The sequence below is a fragment of the Trypanosoma brucei genome, chromosome 10, assembly GCF_000210295.1.
Source record: "Trypanosoma brucei gambiense DAL972 chromosome 10, complete sequence".
NCBI classification, from domain to species: domain Eukaryota; phylum Euglenozoa; class Kinetoplastea; order Trypanosomatida; family Trypanosomatidae; genus Trypanosoma; species Trypanosoma brucei.
In genome coordinates, this window is record NC_026743.1 from 1,438,367 (window position 1) to 1,465,167 (window position 26,801).

A 26,801-nucleotide genomic window follows, 5' to 3' on the forward strand; every position below is an offset into this window, starting at 1 on the left:
AGCACCAGTGCTATCATCAGCACATTCACCTCATTCTGTGGATCTTTCTTCGCAAAGTCCTCATGGCACTTCAGGATTGAAAAGAAATCACAGTTCATCAAACAGTGTACCTCAGCCTGTGCGCGGTTTTTGTCTCCTTCGTTCATACCTTCCAAGTCCACAACCTTCACTGCAAACGTTTCACCATCGGACGTCCGTTTGGCACACAACACCGTACCGGTGGCACCTGAACCCAGAACCCGTTTAATCCAATATTTCTTCTTCTGCTCTTTCGCTGTGGCTTCGTCTTTTGCGAAAGCCTCACCGAAGGTGCGGCACACACGCCCAATCATTGCATCCGTTGACGACATTCCAAACTACGTGTTATGTTCCCTAATGGAAGCACTTCTAGGTGCTTAGCAGAACCTTGACAGGGACAAAAAGATGTTGCAGCAGAGGAATACAAAACAAAACAGAGAATTAGAGGCGTATTTCTGTCGTTGTATTTTTCTCTTAGGCTTAATATATGATAGAAGTAATGCTTGACGCGTGATATACGGCTTTACACTTTGGTTAAGCAGTCGTACCAAACTGTATTTGAACGTACGAGTCACCCAACATATACGGATACACACTCGCACGCAACATATTTCAATTTTCGAACAGCAATAAAGCTTACGACAGAGAATCGCTCGAAAGCATTCGCCTTCTTCCGCGGAGTATATTTTGCTAAATGTCATAGATTACATGATTCACCAAGGAAAGACAACAGCTGAGTAGTTATACACGAACATATGATATGTAGCGTAATACTAACAGACTAAAAATGGAAAGCCATCTCCTTGTTTAAGAAAAATACGTCATTGAAACAAGCTATACAAAATACACAAGTATTCCCTACCCTAGAACACCCCGATTATATAGAGGGTAAGAGTAAGAGAGGAAAGCATTTCATGCGACAATAATACGCCGCGCATATTCGCGTATATATAGTTATATATGCCCTCACAAACGCGAGGAAGGGTAAACACGTTGCGGCGCAGGAGCGGCACGGTTCACTCAGCATCACCAATGCCAAGAACCTCCTGTATTTTCTGCATCCATGCATCACGCTCAGGAGCACCGCGGGCTTGAAAAAGAAGACGTGAACCTCCGACAAACACAACAGCGAACACGTTAGGAGCGTTGGAGCCGGTATACTTGCTCGGCACCGGGAATACATCCTCCAGGTCCGTGAATGGAGTGGCAATACACTGCCGTTGCAAAGTGTCTTTTGAAATGGCAAGCACAAGGTGAAGACTCTTAAACTTCGGAAGCTTCCCAACACTAAGGTCCTCACCATTCTCGAGCTCAGCACGGATGCACAGGTATCGTCGCTTCCATGACATGTCACTACTCTGTTTCTTTATTATACCCTCATACAGTGTCACGTCACCAAGGCCACTGCAGGAAGTTGCACCCTCCAGTACCGCAGTGGATATCGCGGCACTGTACGATTCATCCATTTGATTTACAATGCTTCTTTTCTCAGCTCGTAGTAGTTGCTTAATGTTACGGATATCGGAAGGAATCACGTCACGTAGTGGACCTTCAAATGCTGGTTGTGTTTGCACAATCTCAAGCAAACCAGACATAAACAGTTTGCAGATGGGCATATCCAACAACTTCCCACTGCAAGGTCGCTGCTTAGGATCACTGCTCAACAAAAGGGAAACAATTTCAGCCATCTCGGGACTCGTTTCAGGTGGTAACGGATCGTACTGTCCGCTCAGGGTTCTATTCATCACGTCACGCATACTCTCCCCATCAAACGGACGCCTGAGTGTCAACAGTTCATATAAGAGGACACCAAGAGAGAACAAGTCGGCTTTCTTGCTGTATGGTTTCCGACGCCAAATCTCCGGTGCAACGTAATATGGCGTACCACAGAACGTCTTTCCAACATCATCAGAGACTGTCGCAGAATACATTTTGGTGAATCCAAAGTCTCCAAGCTTTATTAGGCCGTTGCTGCACAGGAGGATGTTCGCTGACTTGATATCACGATGGATCATATGCCGCGAGTGTACATGATGAAGTGCAAGGAGAACCTGAATGAACAACAACCCAGCCTCATGCTCACGGAATGCGCGTGAAGCTTTTGCACGGCTTTTGATTTCCTGCCGGAGGTCTCCAGCATTTGCGTAGTCGAGCACCAGTGCTATCATCAGCACATTCACCTCATTCTGTGGATCCTTCTTCGCAAAGTCCTCATGGCACTTCAGGATTGAAAAGAAATCACAGTTCATCAAACAGTGTACCTCAGCCTGTGCGCGGTTTTTGTCTCCTTCGTTCATACCTTCCAAGTCCACAACCTTCACTGCAAACGTTTCACCATCGGACGTCCGTTTGGCACACAACACCGTACCGGTGGCACCTGAACCCAGAACCCGTTTAATCCAATATTTCTTCTTCTGCTCTTTCGCTGTGGCTTCGTCTTTTGCGAAAGCCTCACCGAAGGTGCGGCACACACGTCCAATCATTGCATCCGTTGACGACATTTTAAATTATTAAATGTTAGCTACTAATTCATAAATTAGACAGAGCGTTGAAGAATTTTTTTTTGATGGGTGGTGGGGAAGTGTAATGTTTTTGAATTGTATGTTCGTTGTATCACAGTTTTATTATTTTCATCGATGTTTCGCTATCGATGATGGTGTCGGTCTTGTGATTTTATTAGATTCTTCAAAGCGGGTCTCACTTTTATTATTATTTTGAGTGGCTGAACCGCACTTTTCTGTTGGTTATGCGATGAACGAAGTATATGCTGGGTTCTTCACTGTTATTAAGTCTCCTTTGTGAACGAAACCAGAGGCGTATCCGACGTCTGCAATATTCGTATCACGCTGTTTATATTCGTTATTGTTTAAAATGCAAAAAAAGATGATTTAGAACTTTCCGGTCAAAATGAGAATCCCCGAAACTTACCACACCGCTGAATTATAAATAGCAGAGGAAAGGAAAGGAAACAAATGGAAGTTTACTTGGCGACGTATAAAATAAATGACTTTCGGTTGGTCCGTTCAACAGCGCCTGCTTGCTGAAACAAATTCTCGCATTTTGATTTGCAATCAGTTTTTCCTTACGAGGAGTGTGCCACGCATTTTCCTGGAATATCTATCGCAGAATATCTCACTAACCTTAGATGTATAATAATAATAATGTAATAACACTGTTGTTACGCATTAAATGATGAAGGGAGAAAAAAAAACATTTAGTGGCACTAGGAGCAGGAAACACGGAAATTTTGTTTACACATTCATCTGAATACAAATACAAAATAAATATATAAATATATATATGCAACATTATAGTTCACGCGTTCCACGGAGTGACAGAGGCATGTGTGGGCAAATGATGAAAAATTATTCGATTCCTTCCCATTTAAAAACAGAAAAAAATGCTTGTCACGCCTCAAAAATTCTTCTTTTTTTCCCTTTTGTGTGTGTGTGTGTTTTGGAGAAGGGGGAAGAGGGGGGAAAGGAAAGGTTTGAATGGGGGTTGGAGCGAACGGGGCGACAAACAGTGAAGACGCAAAAGCAGAAAACACAAACACATAAACACAAAAAAAAAAAGGATTCACAGTTTTTTTTTAAAAAAAAAAAGACAGCTGGGACTGAGATAACACGTTAACGGAATTTTCTGCCATTTGTAATCTCCAGTCCTTCCACAGACACACACACACACACACACACACACACACCCTTCCTCCTCTTCACCACGTTGGCACAAGAAAAATAAAACACGCACAAATATACATTTCATTTTAGACGAACATAAAACCATTCACAAGCATCAAGACTTCACAAACCCCTCAAAAAAAAAATCATAATAACAGTTTTTCTTTTTTAAGCCCTTTCATGAAACTACCGAGATTCAAAATGGGTGCCCTCCACATGATAAAACACTTTTCCTCCTCCTCCGCCCCCCCTTTTCTTTTTCATTTATTTTTTTTTTGCTTTTTTTTTGTTTTACTTCGCCCACCTTTAACCAAATATTCCTCATGTAACACAAAGATACGCGCGTAAGTAAAAATAAAAATAAATTCGAACTCAACATAAAGGTAAGGAAACACCTACAAGGGTAGAAACATATGCGATAACACATTCCCTCAAAGGTACATGAGCTAAAGCAATGGGAAGGTGAAAAGTAATGGATTGTGTTCGGGTTCGGGTTTGGGTTTGGGTTCGGGGCGTGGGATGTGGGATGTGGGAAAACAAAACAAAACAAAAACGAATTGATGAAGTAACGTGAGATTTTCATAAATGAGTTATCGCATACGCAAAAAACAAAAAAAAACAAAAAACAAAAAAACAACATATTCTCAAACACGGAAAGCAACAGCGACAACAAGCACGACAAGAGAGGAAACGATTAACATTGACAACTAGTAAAATAGGGAGTAAAGGGTTGTGCGTGACTGCGTGTTCGCGTTTGCTTGTTCGTAAGTGAGTAGAGGTGGGATATAAAATAAACATAAATTTTATAAAGCAAAACAAAGGACAAACAAGCAAATGAGAAACAGAAATGTAAGGGAATAAAGAGGAATGAAAAAAAAAACGAAAAACAAAAAAAAAGAAGATAACATGCAACAAGTAGTGTTACGCAGCAAACACAACTGCACGTTGGGTGGGTAGCCAAACAGAGCAAAAATCATATGGGCCCACGCAAAAGGTTTAAAAAAAAACCAAAAGGGAGAGGGGGGAAAAAAGGAGAAAAAAGAAAGCAACTAAAAAAAAAGTTTAAAAGCAATAATTTAAACATAAAGAAAATGGAGAGGAACGAACGGACACCGTTTTTTTTTTCCTCTTCCACAAGTAGAGAGAAGAGCACACGCTCATAAAATGATGGGGGAAGAGTGGTTAGAAATTTAACTACCCAATACCCACATCTTTATGAAATTGACAACCCAATAAGTTTGAAATAACGTGAAAAGAAAAAAAGGAGGGGAGAGTAGGGAATAGAAGGATGGAACTTTGCTTCAGGGACATTTCATTCAGTAAACAAATACTTAAACGCCTATTTCCTTTCAACAGAAAGCTAAACCCGCATTATTAACCATAACCCTCAAAGGGAGGGCACAAAAAGTTGTCGTAGTAATAATGATAGCAATGTACACCTATCTTGTTATTTCTTTTTCTTTTCCTTTCTTTCTTTTTTATAAAAAAAAAAAAAGAAAAATGTTCGCTTTCTTTCCTCACCAAAACACAACAATTTACCTTACCTCCTTCATATTTTCTTGATCCTATCCCGTGATCCACGACCCCCCCCCCATATTTCCCTTTTCCCCCTCAAAAACAAAAAACATAACGTTGTCCTTGTTTGCTAAATAATGACAGCAACAGGCAACACATTTCACTACAAACGCTGTGACACAACATTCTTATTTGGCACCGCACGTCACCACTCAACGGTCCACAACATTAACAACAATGGCGATGCACAATACAGGTGCATGCGTAATATTTCCTTTTCTATATATGAATAAATAGGCATGACAAGAGACGCATTTACTGATATCACTCTATCTATCACATTCCACCTCGATTTTTGTGGCGAGCAACCACACGGTGTAATGCCGTTGTTTATTCAACAAAAAAAAAAAAACAAAGTCCTCTTTATCCCCTTCATTTTTTTTTCCCAGACCCCAATTTTTCCCTCCGCCTATAAATAAGTAAAAAACAAACAAACAAACAAACAAACATTTCTTGTGTTAGCCCGTCACTCTTCATTATTATCATCATGATCCCCTTCTGGGGAAGGAACTGGATGCCGGGCACTGCTGCACGCACTAAATATTTGTGGAGCCCCTTTTCGCTTGATACTTGCGCACAGCTTCACCTTAACGACATTAAAATCACCTATCATTGGAGCCCGCCCTCCCCGCTGCTTCTTTAGCTCCAGCCATAGCTCCAGGAACTGAAATAAGCAACCAACATAATATTCACAGCACGTAATTAAAAAAGGAAATTCACGCCGCAGGGTTTCCTCACACTGCGGATGCAACGGTAGAGGGGATATGTTTTGCTTACCCCCTCTACCTTCACCACCAGAACTTCGCGCTCGCCGCATCATCTCTGCATGAGTTCGTGTATCCTTCAGCTGATCAAGTACCACACCGGTAAAATTAAATCCGATTAAAACAAACGGAAGCTCCTCAAAAACGTTGTCACCATCCTCCCCTTTTTTTATGCACGTGTCCCACAAGCGAAAACCGAATGCTCTATAGTACTCAAGAAGAAACACTAACTGCAACAAACCAAACAACCCCGTAGAGCGAAGGTCAGTTGCCGGATCACTCCCTTGAAACCCAAGCTTCTCCCACTCATTCCAGACATTGCCATTGTGCTCCTCGGCGTCACGAATCAATACATTGCGAAGTGTTATGAGCAGCCGTCGGTGAATGGGATTACTGTGGTCAAATGGCATAGAAGGAAGTGTTGAGCAAAAATCCACATCCTGCTGGAGAACCTGTTTCGGATTTTTGGGATCTATGGGAGCACCCGCGTTGGTTTGACTGTCGAGTGATGAGGAGCTGTTACAACAAAAGAACACTTTTCTCAGGAAACCACGCAACCGAAGACATCGCCCCCTCCCCCGTGCACGCAGTGGTATCGCATATGGTTCCCATGAGGATCTGTCATGCTTTAACGCACGAACCGCGTCAACAAAACTAATGGAACGAAAAGACTCACCAGTGTCAGCATGACTCAAACTCATGACGCTAAGCACCCGCCTCATCGTTGCGTCATTAACATCATCCCAGTCAATCGATGGCACAGAAGAGTCGCATTTTCTACTTTTGGACTCCCTCTCAGACTCTGAGTATTTGTGGCGTGAGGTATCTGCTATAACAACATTACCTGTAATGCTTTCAGAGGGAGAAAATGCTTCGGGAAACGCATCCTCACTTGCCTTCAGGCTTTGCACACAACCCATTACAACATTGCCATGAAGTTGCTGCTCCAACTGCAGTTGCAACTGCTGCTGGTGTTGCTGATCTAATTCGCAAGGTGTCGCAATAATATCATCAGAATTTCTATAGCTTAACACAACGGCATCCGGTGAAACAACGGTTAGGTCGGTGGACGAAGTTCCCATGATGAGCTAAACGTGCACGGTGTCCCGCAGTACACCAGCTTCGAAGTAAAGATTTTCCTAGTGGAAGTATCCGTAGATGTTATTGAACAAAGCGCGGTAATAGGATTGAAACGGAGAGAAAAGGAAAGGAAATGGAGGGGGGAAGAAAATAGCAACATAAGAGCACATGTAAATAAAGGCGCAGAAGAGAATAAAGAAAAAAAACAAAAGGTTGGGAAAGTGCCAAAGATAATCTACAAGTATGTATTAATTCACACCTATGCAAGCGGCAACGCCACAAAAGATGAAGCAACGCAACCGCGTAAAAATACACGTCTAGTAACACTCCCGAATCATATATGTTTCCCCAGTCCTTTCAAGCGCGTAAACACCTGCACAAAAAGGAACACCGACCATTTATTTTTGTCGCTACACTCGGTGCTGGGGGATTCCATTTTTTTTTTTTTAAATCCAAGAGCTTGAAATCCCCCAGCACCGACGTACACAATATTGGAAACGGTGAATCACCACCTGCCAAATACAAAAGAGTCACTGATAGAAATAATGATAAAGATGAGAACAATTCAACAAAGATGGAAAAAGCAGTAGTGGAAAATCACTAATAACGTAATTGTGACCTTCAAGTAAAAAAAGCGACGATTAAAATAAATTGAAGGATTGGGCACTGAAAAGGAAGCGACATGAAGTTGGGTGTGTACAACACAAATATCCCAGAAGGGAACGAAAACGACAGATTTAATTGTGATGATCCCTCTCCACCGCTCACTGAAATGCGTATTAACTAAGTAAACTGGAATATCTAACGGTATCATTCGGCGCGGTGATTCTAATATATGTCCAACGCCCCAAACTGACTCACAAAAAAAAAAATGTAAAAAAAAAAAGCGCACACACGCACACGCAAAAAGCAGTCAACTCAACAAAAAAAAGAAAAAGTACGAGTAAACTTTCCTCATTTTACATTTTAATTGAGAGTCCGCTTCGCTCAACGAGCCGTCCCGCAGTGCCAGAAGTCGAAACGATACCGGGACCCCATTTATCTCATGCACCTTGCGCCCCTCTTCGCCGTAGCAATTTGTTTTAATGCTCAACAAACGAAACAATGCTCTAAAGCCTCTCAATTTCAGAAATTCATACTTCCAACAAACACGAGCAGTCAACTTAAGAAATCGAGGAGGAGGAGGAGGAGGAGGAGGAGGAGAAACAGGAGGAATATCACCTACTTCTCTTGCGCCCCACTAATAACTCGCTATCATCGGTTGCTTCACCAACAGAATGTTTTCCAATGGCCACGGCGTCAACCTGAGCGGAACCACATGTGGAATCCCACTTCTTCAATTCTAACTTTGACAATTCAAGACGCCTGGAAGTTTTTGCTGGAACATTGCCTTCACTTCCCATCTGTAAAACGTTAAAACCTACATCTTTCATCCCTTGCAACTCAGCTTTCAAGTGGCGGTGCGCGCCCAAGGTGGGAATTTCCCTAAATGCAACAGTTCTGCGTTCCAATGAAGTAAAGGAAGGACAGATTGGCTCTTTCCTCTCAATACACGCGGACCGCCTGGTTTTCCGGCACTCTAAGGTTAACTCCGGTGTTTTCACATCAACATGTGTTACACTAGTAGTACCTCGTAATGCTACAGTGGGCCGGCTTGCGGGGGGTGCCGCGCTTGAATTAGATGAAAAGCTCAGGCTTCTAATAAGTCTTATGACTTCATCTTCTTGAGCAACACTTATTAAATTCTCCGAACCATAACGCGATGAAAGTTGTTCGCTTTGGATTTGGGCCGTGCTGTGGCAACAGTCACTCATACATTTTGACGTCTCTTGAACGGTGGCTAAACTCTTTTTCATCATCTCACCGAACTTTGTCACCTCGGAATCATCCATCGCCTCTAATGTATTCCTCACTGACTCAATAGTATATTGGAAGGTTGCGTTCGCGACTTTGCATTGGGTATTAAGTGACGAGAATGTGTTGCTGAGATGAACCACGTCGTTAGATACCTGATTCATCATCAAACACTCACGCTCCTCAAGAGCATTCCGAAGTGTGTTGAAGCACTTTTTAACCGCCTCCTGCCTGAATACTAAAGCTTTGTTACACAAGGGCAGTAACCGTTGTTCAATGTCAGCTGACAAACTTTGCGTGGCTGCAGCAGATACTCGAAGTTTTTCCACCTGTTCTTGCACTTCCAACCTGGTCCTGCGAGCAGCGCTTTCAACGGACTCCATCGAGTGACCTTTATGTGCACCTTCCAAGTAGCAGTTAATGCAAATAACCGTCGAGCACGTAACGCAATATGCATTTAGTGGCTGGGAAGGATGAGTATTGCAAACTTTCGGCTCCATGTGTATTGCCGACTTTAAGGGGACGATTTTGTGTGTCGTATACCGGCCACGTTGATGAGAGGACACCATACAGATTTCACATAAAGGGAAACCGCAGGGAACACAAAAGAGATTAGCACCTTCCCTCTCACATGCACCGCATATTCCGCTCTCCCTTTCCACATCTGTAAACCCATCATTCAATGGCACCAATGAGGAGGTGTCGGCTTCACCAACCTCTTTGTCAGCTTGAATAATTGTATCTCCATCTCCAACCCCATTAGTGATGGCATTGGTAGGCATAGAGACAAAACAACTTGGGCATGACATTAATATCGGGGTTCCTTCATTTCCCCGCACATTCCGCCACTGGGACGCGCATTTCTTGCATGCGAAACAATACCGCTCGGTATCCGAGTGTTCCAATGGATGAAGGGGAATACATTGCTTAATTTGGTACTTGAAACATAGTGAGCAAAGGTGCTGCCGTGTTGAGCTATCGTTTGAGCTGAAGAGGGCACGTGATACCTCCGTGTGGGCTGCGTGATCCCCCGTGACTCTGTACCCGAAAGAAGTGGTCGACATTAAGATGCCCTGAATGATTGTACAAGCAAAAAAAAAAAAGGACCAACATCCATTTGGTTAGTCATCACCAAAAAGGTTGCCAAATAATGGAAACAGTTTGAGGGAAGCAAAACGAGGAGAAGGAAAAAAAGATATTCCAATGATTTTTTTTTTTTTAAAGGGCGAGAAACAGTAAAAAACAAAAGGCCCCAATCTCCGTTTCAGACATCAGAAAGGCCGTCCGTGAGCCACATTTATAATTAGAGAAATGTAACATGTATACATATATTGGCACGTTGAAAAATGAACATATAAGGGGACGCAAATTCTCTTTTTTTTTTTTGAAATAACAATGCAAGTACATCTCCAAACGACTAATACACCCCTATAGCTTCCTTAATTGAACAAACACACAAGCAACAACAAATCTGTAACGGAAATTTGTTTTCCTCCTTTTCTGATTACCACTCATGGGAATTTGACAAACAAAAGTTGCCCTACCGATACCGTATGAAAAGCACTAAATGCCCTTCGCAAAACGTAGCTAGTACAGTCGAAAAATAGTGAATTTCACCCAAACTCCACCAAAAAAGAAAAAAAAGAAAAAAAGAAGAGTGAGAGAACAGTTCGAGATGGAGTTCCTCAAACGGAGGAAATGCGCACCTTTGTAATATCTAAAGGCGAAAGAATCACGCATCGACCACCACCGCCTTTATAACTCATAATGAAACCCAAACGCTCCCTTTATTCACTCGTGAGGAGCGCGCCGGTACCGCCGTCACTTCATTTTTGTAATGGTTGATTGTTCTTTTGAGTTGTGCTCCTCTGATAACTGATGCGCCGTAAATGCCAATGGAAAATCAGATTAGATATCTGTAAGAATAAAGTAGATTATTCCACGAGTAGCGGTAAGGGGCAAAAGTTGAGGGCACAAATAAAAACAAAATGAAGTGACATCACGAAATAGCTAATGGAAATTGAAGGCCAGTGCACGTGTATCAGTAGAAGATAGCAATCATTGTAACTTTTATTCGTCCATTGTTTATATCGGCACGAAAAAAAAAACTCATTCATTCCTGACACAAACAGTGCACACCTACCACGGAACAAGCACCCGCCGGTGAGCCCTGTAAATGGGACGTGTCCTCCCATCACCTAAGTCATGTATTTGCTTCCAGACTTCAGTCGATGTAAGCCGATTGCTTTCAACCCGGAACCAGAGGGAAAGTTCCTTGCATCAGCGAGTACCTCTGCGCTCTTCATTTCTTTGCAGAATAACCTCATAGCCCGTGGAATCTCACCGGCGTGTACCTCTGTGGAATCTAATACCTGCAATTGTGGCATCATACTTATCACACGGAACCGGCATTGCTCCTCGTATGGAAGTTGACTCAACTCATGATTGCCATCGACCTCCCACTGTACATCCCCGTATGGCGCAGCTGGCAAGTGATGGATTATTGATCTTACTTGTGGTGCTGTTAATGATGTAAGTAATGCACTGCTCACAGTTGGGAGGGGCATTCCCTCCTTTTGCGTACTCACGTTGAGGCTGCGACACGCGGCGAAGTCAACGTCCTGTTGCACATGTGCCTCATAACTGAGAGACGAGGAGTTGCCAGACGTTGTTCCGTCATGGGAACGAAGTACCGGATTGCCTTCTAAAGTTAAAACACGGATATTCTTAAGTTTTGATAACCCCTCCAAACCGTCCCAGTTCTGAATATTGTTATTGGAAAGGAACAGAAACACCAAGCTGTGTAGCACATCAAAGTCGGAAAAACCTTCTACCGCATTGTGTTCTAAGTTCAATGACTCCAAGTTACCCGCTAGGTGCACTACAAAGCGCTTGTCGACGATGCTGTTATATGACAGGTTGAGCGCACGCACCGTGAGGCACTTGGAAAATGTATCTAAGTTGACCCGTGAGATTTTGTTCAACTTTAAATTCAGTCGTGTGAGACTGTGGAGAAGTGAGAAATCATCCGCATGCAGCTCTGTGATGCCGTTTTCTGCCGCAGAGAAATCCATAAGAAACGGAAGCTTGGAAAGCCCCCCGAGGGACGTTAATGCGTTCCTGTCAAGATTTAGCCGTTCTAGAGTCACACTTGACGAAGCGAGGTCATCAAACACATCGTTTGTGAGTGCATTGCCTGCAGCAGAAAAATGTATGAGACAGCATAGGCTTCGTAACGGTTTAAGCGTTACGAGCCGGTTGTCATCCAGTGAGAGCCGCTGAAGATGCACATATGAGCTTAGCAAATCAATAGAAGTAAGACTCAGCGAGCAAAGTTTAGCCTGCGCATAAACAAGCCAACCGTCTGCGTTGCTACTGAGAGCACTGAGTGACTCCTTCACAACCTCATATGTAAGCGGGTTTTCGACTTCTAACGGCACGTCACCGGGGTCCTCAGGCGCTATATTGGAGGTGCTCATTCAGCAACAAACTCTCACCTTATTAACCGAAAAACAATTGCGCCAATTCCCGCAGTTTGGAGGTTTCGTAACAGTTTTTGTGCTATGACTACCCGATCTAAGTTAGACACTCGTTGGTAAGTGAGGATAAAGAGTAAGCAACACGTTTATGAGCAGGCGAGGAGGTAACCCTCGAAGCAATAGAAGCAAATACAAGAATTAAAAAAAAAAAAACTATTCATTGATGAAATAACACCGGGGGAACCAATTCACATACAGTGCTAACCACTTTAGTGAAAGAGACAAACACATTCCGGTGCAATATAAACCCTCTTCCTCTCAACAGAAACCCCAACAGACAACTGTAACATGTAACTGTCCCGAATATTGTTACGCAAAGTCCCCGCACATATCACACTGTACGTTACGGTCCTCCACGTAGATGGAAAAGAAAGAGTGAAATCTACACAAACCCATCGTCAACATCTGCAGAGGGCTCTTAATGGGCGCATTCCATATGCTCTTGAAAATGACTTGATGGCACCTTCACTGCTGCTCCTTGTCTCCAAGTGATCTCTTTCCCTTCCTTTCCCCCGTTTTTTTTTCGCTTCTGTTCCAAATATTTCTGCACCCTCCACGGCATCTCCGAATTGGATACAAATGGAACCAGCATGGAAAGAGACAACTTGAATTAGGGAAGAATTAACCAACAGAGTAAGCGCAGAGATAGCTACTACCGTTGCTGGGAATATAAGGAGCGAAGCTCATTAACGATAAGGTTCCGCTGAGTAGTTTTATCAGCGCCCACAGGAGTGGGATTGCGCCGCCGATCCGAGCTTATGGGCCGAGGAACGGGTACATCAGTTACCGTCACCCCAGCATTCGCCATATCTCTCTGTGCCTCCTTAATGAGCCGAATCTGATCAGTCTTACGGTCCATCAGAGTTGAGATGCGATTGAGAGCGGCTGTCACCACTTCAGGACTAATTTCCTCTGCTGCAGCGCGCTCCACAGTATCTTTGTATTGTTGATGAAGGCTCTTTAGCTCCTCTTGCAGTTCTTCATACACTTCCTTCATTGCCCCGCTTCGCAGTCCCCCCTCGGCAGAATCAAAGTGACTTTGGTTTACCGGAGTTGCCGCTCTCCCACGAGACACAGGTCTTACATGGTAGGAATTGTTAAGCCCAAGCTCCAATGCGCGGCCAGCGCTGGTTCTTCTCGCATCGCGTTGAATGGAAGAATATGTTGGATCTCTATAGGTACGTCGTGTATTGCCTGCGAGGCCCACAGATGCCCGGCGCCGCTCCGCCGAGTGACCAGAGATATTAACAAGATGGCGTGCCTCCTGCAGCCGACCCCTAACGGGACCCGCAAACGCGTTTGATCTACGTGGTTTGCGGCTATTCCTCCTACAGCTGCCATTTGTCAGCCTGGTCACATCACAATCGGTCATGCGGGAATTGTCTACACTTCCCGTACCGCAGCGCCGCATGAGTTCCTGTATGGCCTGTTCCAAGTGATGATTAGTGTCAATTGCCGCCTCCTTCTCTGCTTTCAGTTCCTCAATGGACGCGAGTAATGTACGGTGTTTTTTTTGTTGCTCCTCCAGCTCATGTCGGAGCCTTTCCATTTCGCTATTGAGCGCACTCTCACGTTTCTTCGAGGCGTCGCACTCCTTCATCAGCATTTCCTCAAGTTCGGTACGAAATGTTCCTAAATCCTTACGGGCTTTCCTCTAGTGTGCTTTGCAACCTTGTCTTTTCTTCATTGCGCGCTGCACCATCTCGTGCAGTTCCTTCTCACGCCGACGGTGGTGCGACCGCTCCTGCTCTAATTGATGCTCCAGGTCTTGTTTATACGCCTCATGTGCCTGCAATGCCTTCTCATACTGATCCTGATGGTGATTACGGTCCTGCTCTAAGCGACGTATTTTTTCCTGAAGAGTTTGGAGTGCAAGTACAATCGATCGCGTGTCACCTACACTCATATTGAGACCAGAGCGCTGCAAACTGGTATTACAACTCTCCATGGAGTGATTGGCGGATGTGACACGGGAAGATGACATGAGTCAAGATACCTTTCCCACTGCACAATAATATGACTCTATTGGTACGGAGAATTTTCCGCTATTATGTTCGTGTATATATGTTGATAATACTAACTTATATGTGTGTTTGTGCGTGCGTTCGTATTCGATGATATGTGATGCAATGAAAAATGTAATTCACCCGAAGCTTTTTATGCGCTTTGATCTTTTTGTCTACGCTCACAATATATATATTTGTTATAATATATTATTTTCCTTTTGGCGGCCGCCACTTCTACACACGCACTCCCTCCGCTTCGTTTTCCTCTTGCCCAATTCTCTCTCGCTTTTTCTTTAGGGAAATAAATTCAAGATATACATACATATATATATGCGAGCATATATGGGCATATATGTGTGAGAAGAAAAGAAAAAAAGGTAAAGAAGGAAAAAAAAAAAGAAACTAAGCCTGAGTCAGAGGACAAAATGTAAACAAACAACATTAATTGTTTGCCATGTGAACACAGCACTTGTCCTCACCTCCTCTTAACATTTATTGCTTTATACTGCCAGTTAATGGGGTGGGGAAGAAAAGATAATTTCAATTCAACAACAATACACGCGGTCGCCGACGTGTTGTTTATTCACTCAAAGTCCTGTCGACCACCAGGAAAGAAAAAAGATAATCCAAGGATGAACCTCAGACACTTTCCTACAGCGGGTTTCACATAAAGGGGAGGGGAAAAAAAACAAAGAAAAAAGGAAAGGAAGGGAAGGGAACAAAAGTGATGAAAAGGGGGGAAATGGCGCTAAGAACACAACGCCAGAAAAGGTGTATTTTTTTTTTTGAAAAAAGAGCAGAAACAGAATATAGTGTGTCAATAAGGTAAAAATACAAGGGTATCGTGCACACTAATTAGAAAAGGGTTGAAAAAAAAAAAGAAACAAATTTTATGCACACGGAGGAGCGGTGGTGGACCACAGTAGCAACAACCTCTAATCACTGGATGATACCCCCATGAAAAAAAAATTATATTAATGTATATAAATATATATATATATATATATATATATATATGCTTTTCTCCCCCATACACCCTAAGCACTCACAGCACTCTTACCTCCATTCACATCAGCAATTATGACACCCAACATAACTACAGTGACGGAAAGCTGCCTCCATACTCGGAAAGTGGATTAACCTCAACATTCAAAGTTGTCCGACACATGTACCACAACATGGAGAAAAATATCAACTAAGTGAACAAATGCACGCCAACCTTCATGTGCTAAAGCTACAACTAATATATATGTGTGTTTGTACATATATGTTTACGACAACCTTACCGTATATGTAAACCGATAATGGAGAACGAAAGCATTGTAGACCATAACCTGCTTCGCACTGTTCTTTCTTACAATGAAGCCCACCCCGTGCCGAACATACTTCACTTGTCATTACCGGCGCCACAACAGTTCACTACCGACTCACAAAGATAAAAAAAAATGCAAAATAAATTGGGATTGTTGGCACCATATCACCATACACCCCGCTCCCTCACACAGTCAATAAAACCCACACACACACACACACACACACAGCCATTGGTGTCAAACCCATCGAAAGAAAACAAGCTTATGTCTTGAAGAAACACAACAGAAAAAAAAATCCAGCACCGCTCCCACAAACATATGAATCACCTCACATCCACAGAACACGTTGGCACCGCTGCTCATCACCGGGGCTGAGGAAAGTGTAAGTGAAGAAGAAGGGAGGGAAAAAAGGAACAAAGAAGTATCTATGCCCGCAGTAGGTAGCCTCGTGTACACCGTCGAAAGACAAAAGAAACACAAATAAAAGGGAGGAAAGTGAAGAAAGGATGCAATTGGAGAAATAGGGGAGTTGGGAATGGGGCCCATGTACCGCTTCATGCCCAACACATCCCCCCCCCCTTGTTGGTGAAACATTAGTCAAAACGACAAAGCCGGAGAAATTCTTCCAACGTAGCGCGGCGCGTCACAATCTTCTCAACCTGTGAATAACACTCCCTATCATCCATGACCTCATCAAACATGGTGCGCAGGCCGCGCTCCTCGTGTGTCCCTCCATTGGTTTCGGCATTCCCCTGCTGAGTTTTCTCAGGAGTCATCAGCTCACAAGTACTGTTCTCATCTACATCCCTGCCGCCGACTGCATCAGCATCTGCGTAAATATAGTCTACACAGAGTAGGCAGCCTTTAAGCATTGACCGCACCTCCATACTAAGCGAAGCCTCATCTATATACGGTAAGACTTCCTCTGCAGTTGATAGCAACCCGTCCAGCAACGGCAAAAACGTCATTTTGAACACTGCCAACTTCAGGTTGTACGCGGTACGAAGCTCCACCTCTCCCGTGGCGGCCTCGATAGCATCCACCCACAGTTCATCCATGTCTAAGAGGTTTTCTGCCGTTTCAGTAAAGCGAAAATTAATGAGTTTATAACGGCATGAGTAAATATGATTAACGATGCTACTCAAATCCTGAAACATGATCCTTCGTGCCGCTCCACGGGTACGAGGAGCTGGCCGGTGCGTCACATACCTTGCTACTCTCGGGGAGAGCGTAGGAATGGTGGGACTGGCATTGAATGTGGGTGGCACTTTCGCTGCGGGTGACATGACACCAGATTCGGGCGGTGCGGCTGCAATGACATTCCGCCACCGCTGCCAATATTTACGGAGGCAGTAAAAACTAGTGGTGAAGGAAAGCACCTTCACCTTAAGGTGGGCACGCTCTTCTATACGAAGGGTACGCACAAGCTTCACCCGCCCGCGCTGCATAACCCGATCGTAAGTGGCCCAAATCCACCTGTTCAACCACATCCTCCGCACATTCGTTGTGTGGGCATTGAGCATAACAGATGCCATCCTAGAAAGACTATTAAAGTTTTTCCTCTTGATGTTGCGCAACATATGCTCGCGTCGGAAGTACTTGCAATGAAGCCTCCATACACGGAATGCATTTTCAGCCGCATTAAACGCATTGATCGTAGAATACCGGGTTATCAACATCCCCACGCGATCCGAAATGCCGCAATACAAGGAATTATACAAATCCCGCTGCGCCGTACGGACAGATACTGCGTTTTCTCTGCACTGCATCAATGTTAACAACAAACTACTGAAGTTGTTTTCCCGAGACTTTGCATGTGCATCAAGTGTTTTTCTAGCATCAAGTTTTACGATGGACGTGCCGCAATATGGCCTACAGAACAAAGAAGAACGGTTTGCTTTGATGTCATTGGCATCAAAACAAATCCTGGACACTTTGAGGATCGCAAACTGCTGAAGAACCGAAAGCGGAGCGAAGTTCACAAAGTGAGCGAGGGGATACTTTTTACACTCGCGGTGCATCTCCAAGTGAACAACCCTACCATTACTAAGCAACGACCCAACTTGCTGACGCTTCCAATCAACCAAACTGGGTGGGCCCAAGGCTGTGTCAGCAGACGGATGAGGGACCCTCGTGATCACTTTATCGGTCATAGTCGAAAACACCGAAAGAAGTCCATCATTGCGGGCGATCCACAGCTGGGACTTCATCTGGTCATTGAACAACAGCACAACGGGCTGCGAGTGTCTCTCTATTATGCGCCGCTGGAAAACTATACTAAATGTAATGTCATCGGTCCTCTGAAAGGGATCTCTACGAGGGCTTTGGCCCGGGGAAGAACTCCCACCTTTGCCCTTCCGCAACTTGGGTGCGCACTGCATGTTCATCACGACACCCTCAACAGAAACGTAAAACCGCAAATTATTGAACACACAATACAGGGCACGATTGTTTGTCAACTCATCGAAGGTGTTGGCAAGTGCTCGGCGTCGAACCTCCTCCGGTGTCGGGTGTTCCAACAACGAGTAGTGGAGCTCAGGGGGATCTGGAAGGAGTCGCATTGTAACCGTTATGACTGGCGGGAGATCTACAACAATGCCTGTCACTGTTCCACCATCTATGAGATCCTTGGTGAACTTCGCTTTCCGAGCATAAAGGTCATTAATTTGTCGATGATCTGCCGCACCGCTGGTGCGCCCGCGCTCCTCCCTTCTACTGGGGGAACGGCAAGTGTTTACGTAACTCTGTGCTGAAACTTGCTCCACATAACGTGCCCCAACTGAGTACGTAGGTAGGTACGATCGGCGCCCCGCAGAAGGCGTTCGGTAGAAGTCAGACACATCGTGCTCAGTTGACTCCGTAAGCACTGTTGCAACCTTTCCTGTGGCGGTCCTATGTGTACGGGATGCTTTTCTTTTCTTGGTTTTTGCGGACCGAGTTCGTGCGGTAGTTCCGCCATTTGGAGATGCAACACCACCGCCAGGAACGTCTCGACGATCCCTTGTACTAGACGTAAAGGGGTCCCAAGGTGCTTTGCTCTTCTTTACCTTGCCAACTGCTTTTGCGACTTTCTTCCCTGTCGTTTGAGATGTCCATTGAGTTGCCGCAGTCCGAGGAGTGCTACAGAGTGAACCTCTCAAACCATCAAATACGGACGCCCCAAATCGTGCAGTCGAAGGTGGTGATACCTTCCTCTGCTTCTTTATTGTGCTTACAGGTGTCCCCCTCCTGCTGGTGGATTTGTGTGGTTGGCACGCATCGGAACCCTTGGATGTCGCAACACCATTTTTTCGAGTGCTGCAACTCGTTGTGGTGAAGCAAAGAGATGAAAGCTGCTGTTTTTGTGCCGGTGTTTTTGTTACCCTCGACACGCCTCTCGCCGATACCTGTGAAATAACACCGATGCCCTGTGACTGCTCCCGCACGGCAAGTCTCGGCGTTGAAGCTGACGTTCGGGTAGAAAGCCGTCCTGCTCTCCCTCCGGTGTTCAAGCCACTAGATCTGTTGGTTTTCGTGCTCAGTCTACCAGCAACAGACCGTGGGGTATTAACGCGCTGACGCGGACTCAGTGGTGTGCAAAATGAGTCATTGCCTTGCGGCGTCAGAGAACGATTCGTGCGTTCGTTTGAATTGCTTCGGTTTCCAAGAGATAGATTTGGTGTAAACCTTGAGCTGTCCGCGAAGCCATCCAACGCAGAAGTAGTTGGCGAATACCGCACAGGGTGTGGGTACGGATCCGATACGTCGTTGGCTAAGCAAGACTCCAACTCCTCATCCAGATCCCACAGATGTACTGTTCCATGTACATCACCAGAGAAGATGAGATTAACGCGTTTGCTTTGCACAGGCTCTGGCGCCAGTGGCGGCATAAGAATCTCCAACTCACGTTCCACGTCGCGCATCTCGCGCTCTGAAAGCCGTAACATGAAACGGTGCTCTTCACGTCTCTCCCATCGCGTCATGTCCTGAAACGCGCGCCTGCTTTTAATAAGCTTTGACGCTGTTGCTTCCTTCGGATCGCGCGTCATGGCAACCACGTCACGAGGCTTTGTATAATTCCGCGTCGTCACTACTGTGCTAATCCACTTGAGGGTGCGCAGGCCCCCAACACCACCCTTTAGTTTAAAGAGTGGTCTAACCTTCACCATCGTACAGGTAGAAAGGATGTTGCCTGGCGAACCTCCAGATGGTGAATTCACCGAAAAGGTAACGGCGTCAGCCCTAAAAGAAGTGGTCCATGAGTTATAATCCTTCATCCCCGACGATCTTGCTCGACAAATAACCCTCATTTCCTCGATACAGCCGTATATTTTTTTCAAGTCCCATACCGCAATGCAAGAATCCTCAGAGGCAGTGCACACGAGAGAAAGATGCTCACGCCCCTCTCCACCTAGTTGGGACGTGGCCGCCGTAAGCTCATGGACGGCGGCGCTCAGTCGGCTCTCCATGGCGACGTCAGTAACTTTGTCATCCTCGTGGCAGGGACTACGTGCAATGGCAACGATAGCGCCCTTATGGTACTTGGGAAGCTCAAAGACGATATCCGCAATTTCCCCCTTGGCCATCATCGCAGAACGATCGCTCTCGCACACTCGCTGAGCGCTAGCAGGAAATAGCCGTATAGAACCGTCACCAAAGCCAATCCACATATAATCCGTATTGATGAGTAATGACTCCCGCACATGCAGAAGTTGCTTGGGAGAGTCAATAGGGATCACTTCCAACTGCCTGTTGATAAGACCCTTGAACGGTGCGTGCATGAGGGACGATATCAAAACACCCCGCTTCGGATCGGTAATAACCATCACCACAGCACCTGTGAGGGCATCAATCACGATAACCCTGCCTTCATTTGTGCTCTCAACGGCCCATATTGTAGTGGTTGACCACTGCAAATCTAACGTCTTACAGAATTGGGGTGACGGTACGCAGTCTATATTACCTTGTCCCTCAACTGCGGTGGCCCTTGAGTTCGCATTAAGCTGCCTTAGAGCCCTTTTAATGACACCTAAACGCGGTAATGTGCGCACGCAAACCATAAGCCGTGCCTTTAATAGGTTTGAATTGAGCGGTGAGTTGGGCTCATGCGAAAGAACAATTTGATCTTTCTTTTTGAGAATATTCTCCCACAATTCTTCAAATGCTTCATTCCACCGCTCGGGGTTTTTGACAGCGGTGGCGGCAGTGGATGAAGCCACCATCCGTGCAGTCAGCGACCAAAGAAACAATGGGCACCGGCGGCAGAGAAAGGTTCCACAGATAGCAGCGTGCCTCCTCTCTATTTAGCTGCTCCTGCTGTTGTACTTCGCATATTAAATTACGATTGTAACGCATGTTCACAGGAATGAACCAAGTTAGTGCAGTAGAGAGGAAAAAAAAAATAGGGTGATAAAAATGGGGACAAAAGTAACTTTCACACAGTGCATCTTGTGGTGGCAAGCACACCACAGGGAAAACAAGAAAAAGGGGGAATGGAAGAATGCTGAAAAACACATGAAGAGGTAAACCCCAAAACACCAGCCAAACAAGTGAGATCCGCGATATTCCGCATGTACTGGTGCTAGCATAAGCTGCAAAACCGTATAATTAAAAAATAAAATTTCTCTGAATGGAGTAAAAGGGTGAGCATATGCGTGCGCAGGCCATTATTGCAACATGCCTCCCTTTGCGACGCTTCCCGACACAGAGCGACAGTGTGAAGGTCAGACAGGGAAACAAATGCAACAAATAATCAAACAAACAAGAAAGTTAAGTAAAGTAGAGGAGAACCAAGAGAGTTTCCCAACCCCTTTTGAAGAGACCTTTTTTTCTGCGTAGGCATTCTGCTCATGTGCTGCTGCCGAAGACGTTTTCTCTCTTCCTCCTGTCCAATGCTGCACATGCCAAATGTTGACGACCTCTATGTGTTAAAAATAAAACGCCAACATTCTCTATGGTATTGCCATCACCAACAACTTCAATTTGCTCTGTTCTATGATTACACCAAATTACTGTCAATGTATTTTTCCCCCCTTTCGTCTGAACGTCATTAAACACAAGCGCCCCTCAGTTAAGGCAACCACGGGAGCCCAATTGCTCCCTATGGCTCTTACCCAATGCTTTCTTGTCTTTTCCTTGAAAAGTTATACAAGACTGAATGTGAAAAGTTAACAACAATGAACACTCCTAAAATAACCCTATTCGTATTCCATCGTTGCGATGAAAACTTCGCTGTTGTCAAAACCATCAAGACAGGAGGTATTTGTACGTTGCGTTAAAGTCAAGGTCGGTGTATCTACTGTTGGGAGGCTCCCCATCACCGAGTGAGTCTCCTGTGAAGACCCAATAAACTCCCCTTCCACAGAAGAGGCAGTCAAGTTGCTGCCTTCCATCCCCACTTTGCCGGCACATGATAAATTAGTCCCAACCTCCTTGTGGGGTATGCGCCAGCCGTCTGCCGACAGCATTCGATTACCAACCCAATGAGTCCCCAAAGAAGATCGCTGGTTCCCGGTTTGTGGCGACACGCCACCCTTCCCTGCGAACCTCGGCGCCGGCATGTGCTCGGGCAGAGAGTTTCCGCATAAATCCAAGCTCGGGGAAATATCGCGTGGCCGCTTGGTAACGCTGGCAGGAAGTATGTTTGGTGTGCCATCCAGCTTAGCAGCACGGCGTAGGGAAGATACGAAGGCCATCACCGTGTGATCCGTACTTGAGGCCAGTTTCTCCCGTTGTGATAGGATGCTGACTAATGCAACCGCATCATTCCTCAACAATCGGGAGCAATATGGTACCAAAGCCAGGAGGACTGTAGGGTCTACAGTTGCTGCAAATTCAATACCACAGCGGACGATGCCGACGCATGCAGAATAGTATTTGTCAGGTAATGGCCAGTGCATAGAAGATAGCTTTACTCCAACCGCTGAGAGGCTGTCAGCGGATTGCTCACGAGCAGCCAACAGAACTGACCACTCCAACGAGAGGCTGTCACCGGTGTGGTCGCGCAACTTACGAAAGAGGCACCTAAAAATATCCGACACCGCCTTTGTTGGTGCATGACCCCACTGTGCAAGAACTCGCGGACCAGCAGACTCTGGTAGTCTCTTCAGCATCATCAACCTCGCAACTCCCATACTCACACGCATTTGTGACGATTCCAGGTATGAAGCTTTTCTGCGCAGTGGCGCCAAGGGAATAGGTTGGTCACCCTCAAGTGCTCCAGCTTCTGCCTTCTTTAACTCTTCCCGCGCACTGGTCACCTTCGATCCCAATAACTGCGACAACTGCGCAAATCTATCCAACACCTCATTCCTTTCCGCTTCTGAAAGGATATAGTGGGGAAGCACGCAAAGGTCACACAAAATGAGCATGCCATCAACCAATAACCCAGTTGCATCTGCCCCCACATGCTCGGCATAAGCTGTCCACATAAGTGAAACGCAACGAAACAGCTCTCCAATCAATTGACTAATGACATCTCTTACATCGGACGTGGCGCCGCTATCATCGGCACCGCCCGGTGTTGTCGGTTCTCTATGCTCGTGTGTCTGCTCTTGCGCCTCACGAAGTTGCCACAAAACACAACGGACCAAACTCGTCAAAACAAGTTGGATAAGTTCTGGAGATGCCCGCGCTTCCACATGATGAAGGAAAGATGACTTGAAGAGGGTCAACAAATCCCCCATCGGTACCAATGACGAAACAATACTTACCCTAGTCCACAGATGCAGTTGTTCCCTCTCCCATGCCTCGCCACTGGCGCGTGAAGGCGTACTACCGTTTGCTGTCAGCTGCTTGACAACTTGTCGCCGCAACTCCTGAAGTTGACCCTTCGCCTCCACTACCAAGGGATGCTCCTCGGATACCAACGCGTGCCAGGCACCTGTTATTGGAACAAGAGAAAGTTGATCACTGTGCGGAAGTGCAGCAGTAACTTTGCGCATCAGCACCAGGAGTGACTTAATTTGAGAAACATCCTGCAGTGATGTGAAAGCTTCCATATCCATAGCGGAAATAACGGCCGCGACGGCACCCACCACTGCCACATCACTTCGATGCCTCTCCAGAACACCGGTCAACACAACGCCTACATCGCGGCTCATCGACCCGATCACCGCGGTGATTGCCTCTTGCTTGTCTGCACTGATTTTTTTTTCTTGCGCACCCTTACGGTCATCCTTGGGAATTGGTCCCAAGTCTGTACGACCGCGCAATTTCTCGAGCAGCGCTGACAAAAAACCTAGGGCAACAACTACGTCTGTGGCGGCGTCGGACTGAGCGAGCTTCAATATCGGCCCATACTCTCTTAGTAGCGGGGGTATATCTTGCGGAGGTGTGTAGAGGGAATCAACAATATATCTCTCAGGCATCATCTCTCCGTGCTGTGAACGGAGCATGGCAGCAAATGTGCACAGCAGTTCTGTCATGGCCTGGAGGCCAGCACTCTCGTCACGCTCGTCAGTGGGAAGGCGTGTTTCAATAAAATCATGGAGAAGGGCACCAGCCTCGCGTCGGATTGTTGGGCATTCACTAAAGATGTTGAGCAAAACACTGTCGATCATCTCGTTATTGAGAAGCTGCTTATCTTCTGCTTCAGCAGAGAATATTCGTAGAATTCGACGGATAACACCGATCGCCAACTGGGAGCAATGTAGGTTGACATCATTACACATCTCAACAAGACGCTTGGAAAAGTACTGGAGGAAAAGGAACATCCGGCTGCCGCTGTCTGGTATGGAGTCGAGCGTCTCCTGAATCATCGCGAGGGCCTCGGCACGTATCTCCGGACGCTTATCATACAGCGCCATGCCAAAGTAGCGGAAGTACTTGTTCTCAGCAAATTCCTCGTCAAACTTTAGGATCCAACCCTTCAGGCTCTCAAATACCAACAAACGAATTTCAGGTGCCACGTCACGAGCCCGCTGATGAACAGTCTGAGTTAATATTTGGTTGCGCTGCTCCACTACCGCTTGAATGACCCGCTGCTTTGCATCAGCATGTTTCTTGTTGCGTTTGTCTGCGCATACCTGACCGTTGAGAGTTTGTATAACGCAACTGAGCGCATCAACAACGTATAGAAGAGTGGCCGTGGATGTATGCCGGAAACAGCGGGCTTTGCTTTCGCTCATGGCCACGAGCCATGCCACAACGGTTGGCAGTAGAAATTGGTCGAACATTAGGTTCTCGCTATAGGAGAGCTCCACGAGACGCATGAAAAATTGTCCGTAAGCGATTCGCAACTTCTGGCTCTTAGGATCTCTTTGCGAAAACAAGTAAGCAGGGGCATTTTCTGGCACATGCGCAAACATTTCATCAAGAAGTGTGTTCATATCCGTATTTCCTTCCACTGCGGCGGCGCCCAACTCACCATCCACTACACCCGATACCTTACCGACTAAATTCAAAATGGCAGCGCATAACTCCTGCCGATTTCCCTCACAGTAGAGACGAAGGACATCAGAAGCCACACGAGAAGGTGAAACACCACCTGCGAGGGCCGTGAACAGTGATTCCATCAGGGAAGTACCCTCCTCTGGAACAATAACTGGTGCAGTGGGTTCTTCGGTGCATAACTTCGCAGCCTTCCCCGACGCATCAACATTCTTCGGCCGTTCCCTTTCGTTCTTCGGTGTTGGAGACACCTTCGCAGCCTTCGGCTTCTGTGACACTTTAGTTTTCACCTTCCTGGGCATTTACGCAAGTCACACAGCTATTTTCACCTTCTATTGGCACAGCAACGTCCAAATAATTTCAAATAAATACACCTCCGTTCTTCGCCACCTTTACGTATTTCTTTTCCCACCCCTTTTGTCTCTCTTGGTATCCGCACAAAGTAGTATTGAGATATCCAACTGTAATAGTCACTGATTTGCCGATGAAGATATCTAACTTCCGAAATCTGATGGTAAAAGAAAGAGATATAGGTGGGGAAACGTAGCGAAATGATTCAGATAAAGCAACCAGCTAAGCAGCACCTGAGAACGGATCTGGTCAAAGAGAGGAAAAACAAAACGTGCAATTACGTCCCGCACTTGCGTGCATCGCGTTTGGTGGTTCCATTATTCCCCCGTCTGTAACGCAGCCTTACATTGCGAACGATTTCACACACCGCGACCTCCATTTGTTTCCTCAACACTCTTTTTCACCATACAGCAAATGAACTGAAAGAGTCTATAGGGGAGGGCATAGGATATATGAGGAATAGAAATCAGGGACGGAGGCGAGGGCACCCTTAACGAGTATTTCAAGAAACGAAAAAGGTGAAGATCACGGAGAAGTTAGACACGGCCACTCCTCGCGCGTGTCTCTTCATGAACACAGCAACTCCATCAGTGATGTTGGCATCGCCGGAGCGGGCGCGCCAGGCTGCGTTACTCGTCGAATCGTTGTTGGTGGTGCGGGTTCCTTGAGAAGTCCACACTGCGCCTCTGCGGTGCGGTTCATCATGGGGACCACCTGAAGTGTCGGCAGGGGAACCAGTTCATCATCAGCTGGCACTTCGATTGGCGGCTCCGGTGGAATAAGTTGTGGAATGGCAAGCGGGGCTGCCGTGGGGTCGGCTGCTCCCTCCCCAGCCGCTGCATCTCCCTCACACGCCATCCCAACTCGCACCTGCTCAGATGTGGTGGAAACAAGAGGCGCAATTTCCCCACTGGCAGCCACATCGGGTTGCCCATCAACCTGCACAGCTACTTGCTGTGATTCCTGCTCCTTTTGAAGCACCTGAGAGACGTCGAACTCCTCAAACTTCGACAATGCGCCACGGCCTGCTTTCCGACCTTGGGTCTCAGCGCTAGCCGCGCGTTCACTGGTGGTTTGCTTCTTCTTGGTGGTCTTTTTCGCCATCTTCGTCTAACTCGCTCTTTCGTTAAGATATGAAGGACTATAGCACGTGTTAAGAGATTGAAAGAAGATGATGGGGCGACGCAGGGACTGTAGGGAGGAAATGATAAAATAAAGCAACCAAATGTTGGGTGGCAACCCAACAGCAAGC

At 46.0% G+C, this 26,801-nt stretch overlaps 11 protein-coding genes across 11 annotated transcripts in view; 1 reads left to right on the forward strand and 10 right to left on the reverse strand.

The window, feature by feature from the left end:
- Positions 1 to 350, reverse strand: part of TbgDal_X7250 (hypothetical protein, unlikely) — a gene marked incomplete at both ends in the record, with an annotated part of 540 nt that extends 190 nt beyond the window's left edge. Inside the window, one exon of the mRNA XM_011779600.1 lies at positions 1 to 350. This exon is cut by the window's left edge and continues 190 nt beyond it. Coding sequence (XP_011777902.1) covers positions 1 to 350 — 350 coding nt within the window.
- A 45-nt stretch (positions 351 to 395) lies between these two features.
- TbgDal_X7260 (hypothetical protein, unlikely) lies at positions 396 to 719 on the reverse strand (the record flags this gene model as incomplete). Its single annotated transcript, XM_011779601.1, has 1 exon — positions 396 to 719. One exon carries the CDS (start codon positions 717 to 719, stop codon positions 396 to 398), a length of 324 nt encoding a protein of 107 aa, XP_011777903.1.
- Positions 720 to 1,034: 315 nt separating this feature from the next.
- Positions 1,035 to 2,519, reverse strand: TbgDal_X7270 (protein kinase, putative; the record flags this gene model as incomplete). The annotated part of the gene is made up of 1 exon (XM_011779602.1): positions 1,035 to 2,519. One exon carries the CDS (start codon positions 2,517 to 2,519, stop codon positions 1,035 to 1,037), a length of 1,485 nt encoding a protein of 494 aa, XP_011777904.1.
- A 799-nt stretch (positions 2,520 to 3,318) lies between these two features.
- TbgDal_X7280 (hypothetical protein, unlikely) lies at positions 3,319 to 3,651 on the forward strand (the record flags this gene model as incomplete). Its single annotated transcript, XM_011779603.1, has 1 exon — positions 3,319 to 3,651. The coding sequence occupies one exon, from the start codon at positions 3,319 to 3,321 to the stop codon at positions 3,649 to 3,651; it is 333 nt and encodes a 110-aa protein (XP_011777905.1).
- Positions 3,652 to 3,894: 243 nt separating this feature from the next.
- Positions 3,895 to 4,338, reverse strand: TbgDal_X7290 (hypothetical protein, unlikely; the record flags this gene model as incomplete). Its single annotated transcript, XM_011779604.1, has 1 exon — positions 3,895 to 4,338. The coding sequence occupies one exon, from the start codon at positions 4,336 to 4,338 to the stop codon at positions 3,895 to 3,897; it is 444 nt and encodes a 147-aa protein (XP_011777906.1).
- A 1,401-nt stretch (positions 4,339 to 5,739) lies between these two features.
- TbgDal_X7300 (hypothetical protein, conserved) lies at positions 5,740 to 7,119 on the reverse strand (the record flags this gene model as incomplete). The annotated part of the gene is made up of 1 exon (XM_011779605.1): positions 5,740 to 7,119. One exon carries the CDS (start codon positions 7,117 to 7,119, stop codon positions 5,740 to 5,742), a length of 1,380 nt encoding a protein of 459 aa, XP_011777907.1.
- A 1,215-nt stretch (positions 7,120 to 8,334) lies between these two features.
- TbgDal_X7310 (hypothetical protein, conserved) lies at positions 8,335 to 10,035 on the reverse strand (the record flags this gene model as incomplete). The annotated part of the gene is made up of 1 exon (XM_011779606.1): positions 8,335 to 10,035. One exon carries the CDS (start codon positions 10,033 to 10,035, stop codon positions 8,335 to 8,337), a length of 1,701 nt encoding a protein of 566 aa, XP_011777908.1.
- Positions 10,036 to 11,169: 1,134 nt separating this feature from the next.
- TbgDal_X7320 (hypothetical protein, conserved) lies at positions 11,170 to 12,450 on the reverse strand (the record flags this gene model as incomplete). Its single annotated transcript, XM_011779607.1, has 1 exon — positions 11,170 to 12,450. The coding sequence occupies one exon, from the start codon at positions 12,448 to 12,450 to the stop codon at positions 11,170 to 11,172; it is 1,281 nt and encodes a 426-aa protein (XP_011777909.1).
- Positions 12,451 to 16,422: 3,972 nt separating this feature from the next.
- TbgDal_X7350 (hypothetical protein, conserved) lies at positions 16,423 to 21,030 on the reverse strand (the record flags this gene model as incomplete). The annotated part of the gene is made up of 1 exon (XM_011779608.1): positions 16,423 to 21,030. One exon carries the CDS (start codon positions 21,028 to 21,030, stop codon positions 16,423 to 16,425), a length of 4,608 nt encoding a protein of 1,535 aa, XP_011777910.1.
- Positions 21,031 to 22,005: 975 nt separating this feature from the next.
- TbgDal_X7360 (hypothetical protein, conserved) lies at positions 22,006 to 25,500 on the reverse strand (the record flags this gene model as incomplete). Its single annotated transcript, XM_011779609.1, has 1 exon — positions 22,006 to 25,500. The coding sequence occupies one exon, from the start codon at positions 25,498 to 25,500 to the stop codon at positions 22,006 to 22,008; it is 3,495 nt and encodes a 1,164-aa protein (XP_011777911.1).
- Positions 25,501 to 26,116: 616 nt separating this feature from the next.
- Positions 26,117 to 26,653, reverse strand: TbgDal_X7370 (hypothetical protein, conserved; the record flags this gene model as incomplete). Its single annotated transcript, XM_011779610.1, has 1 exon — positions 26,117 to 26,653. One exon carries the CDS (start codon positions 26,651 to 26,653, stop codon positions 26,117 to 26,119), a length of 537 nt encoding a protein of 178 aa, XP_011777912.1.
- Positions 26,654 to 26,801: the final 148 nt, after the last annotated feature.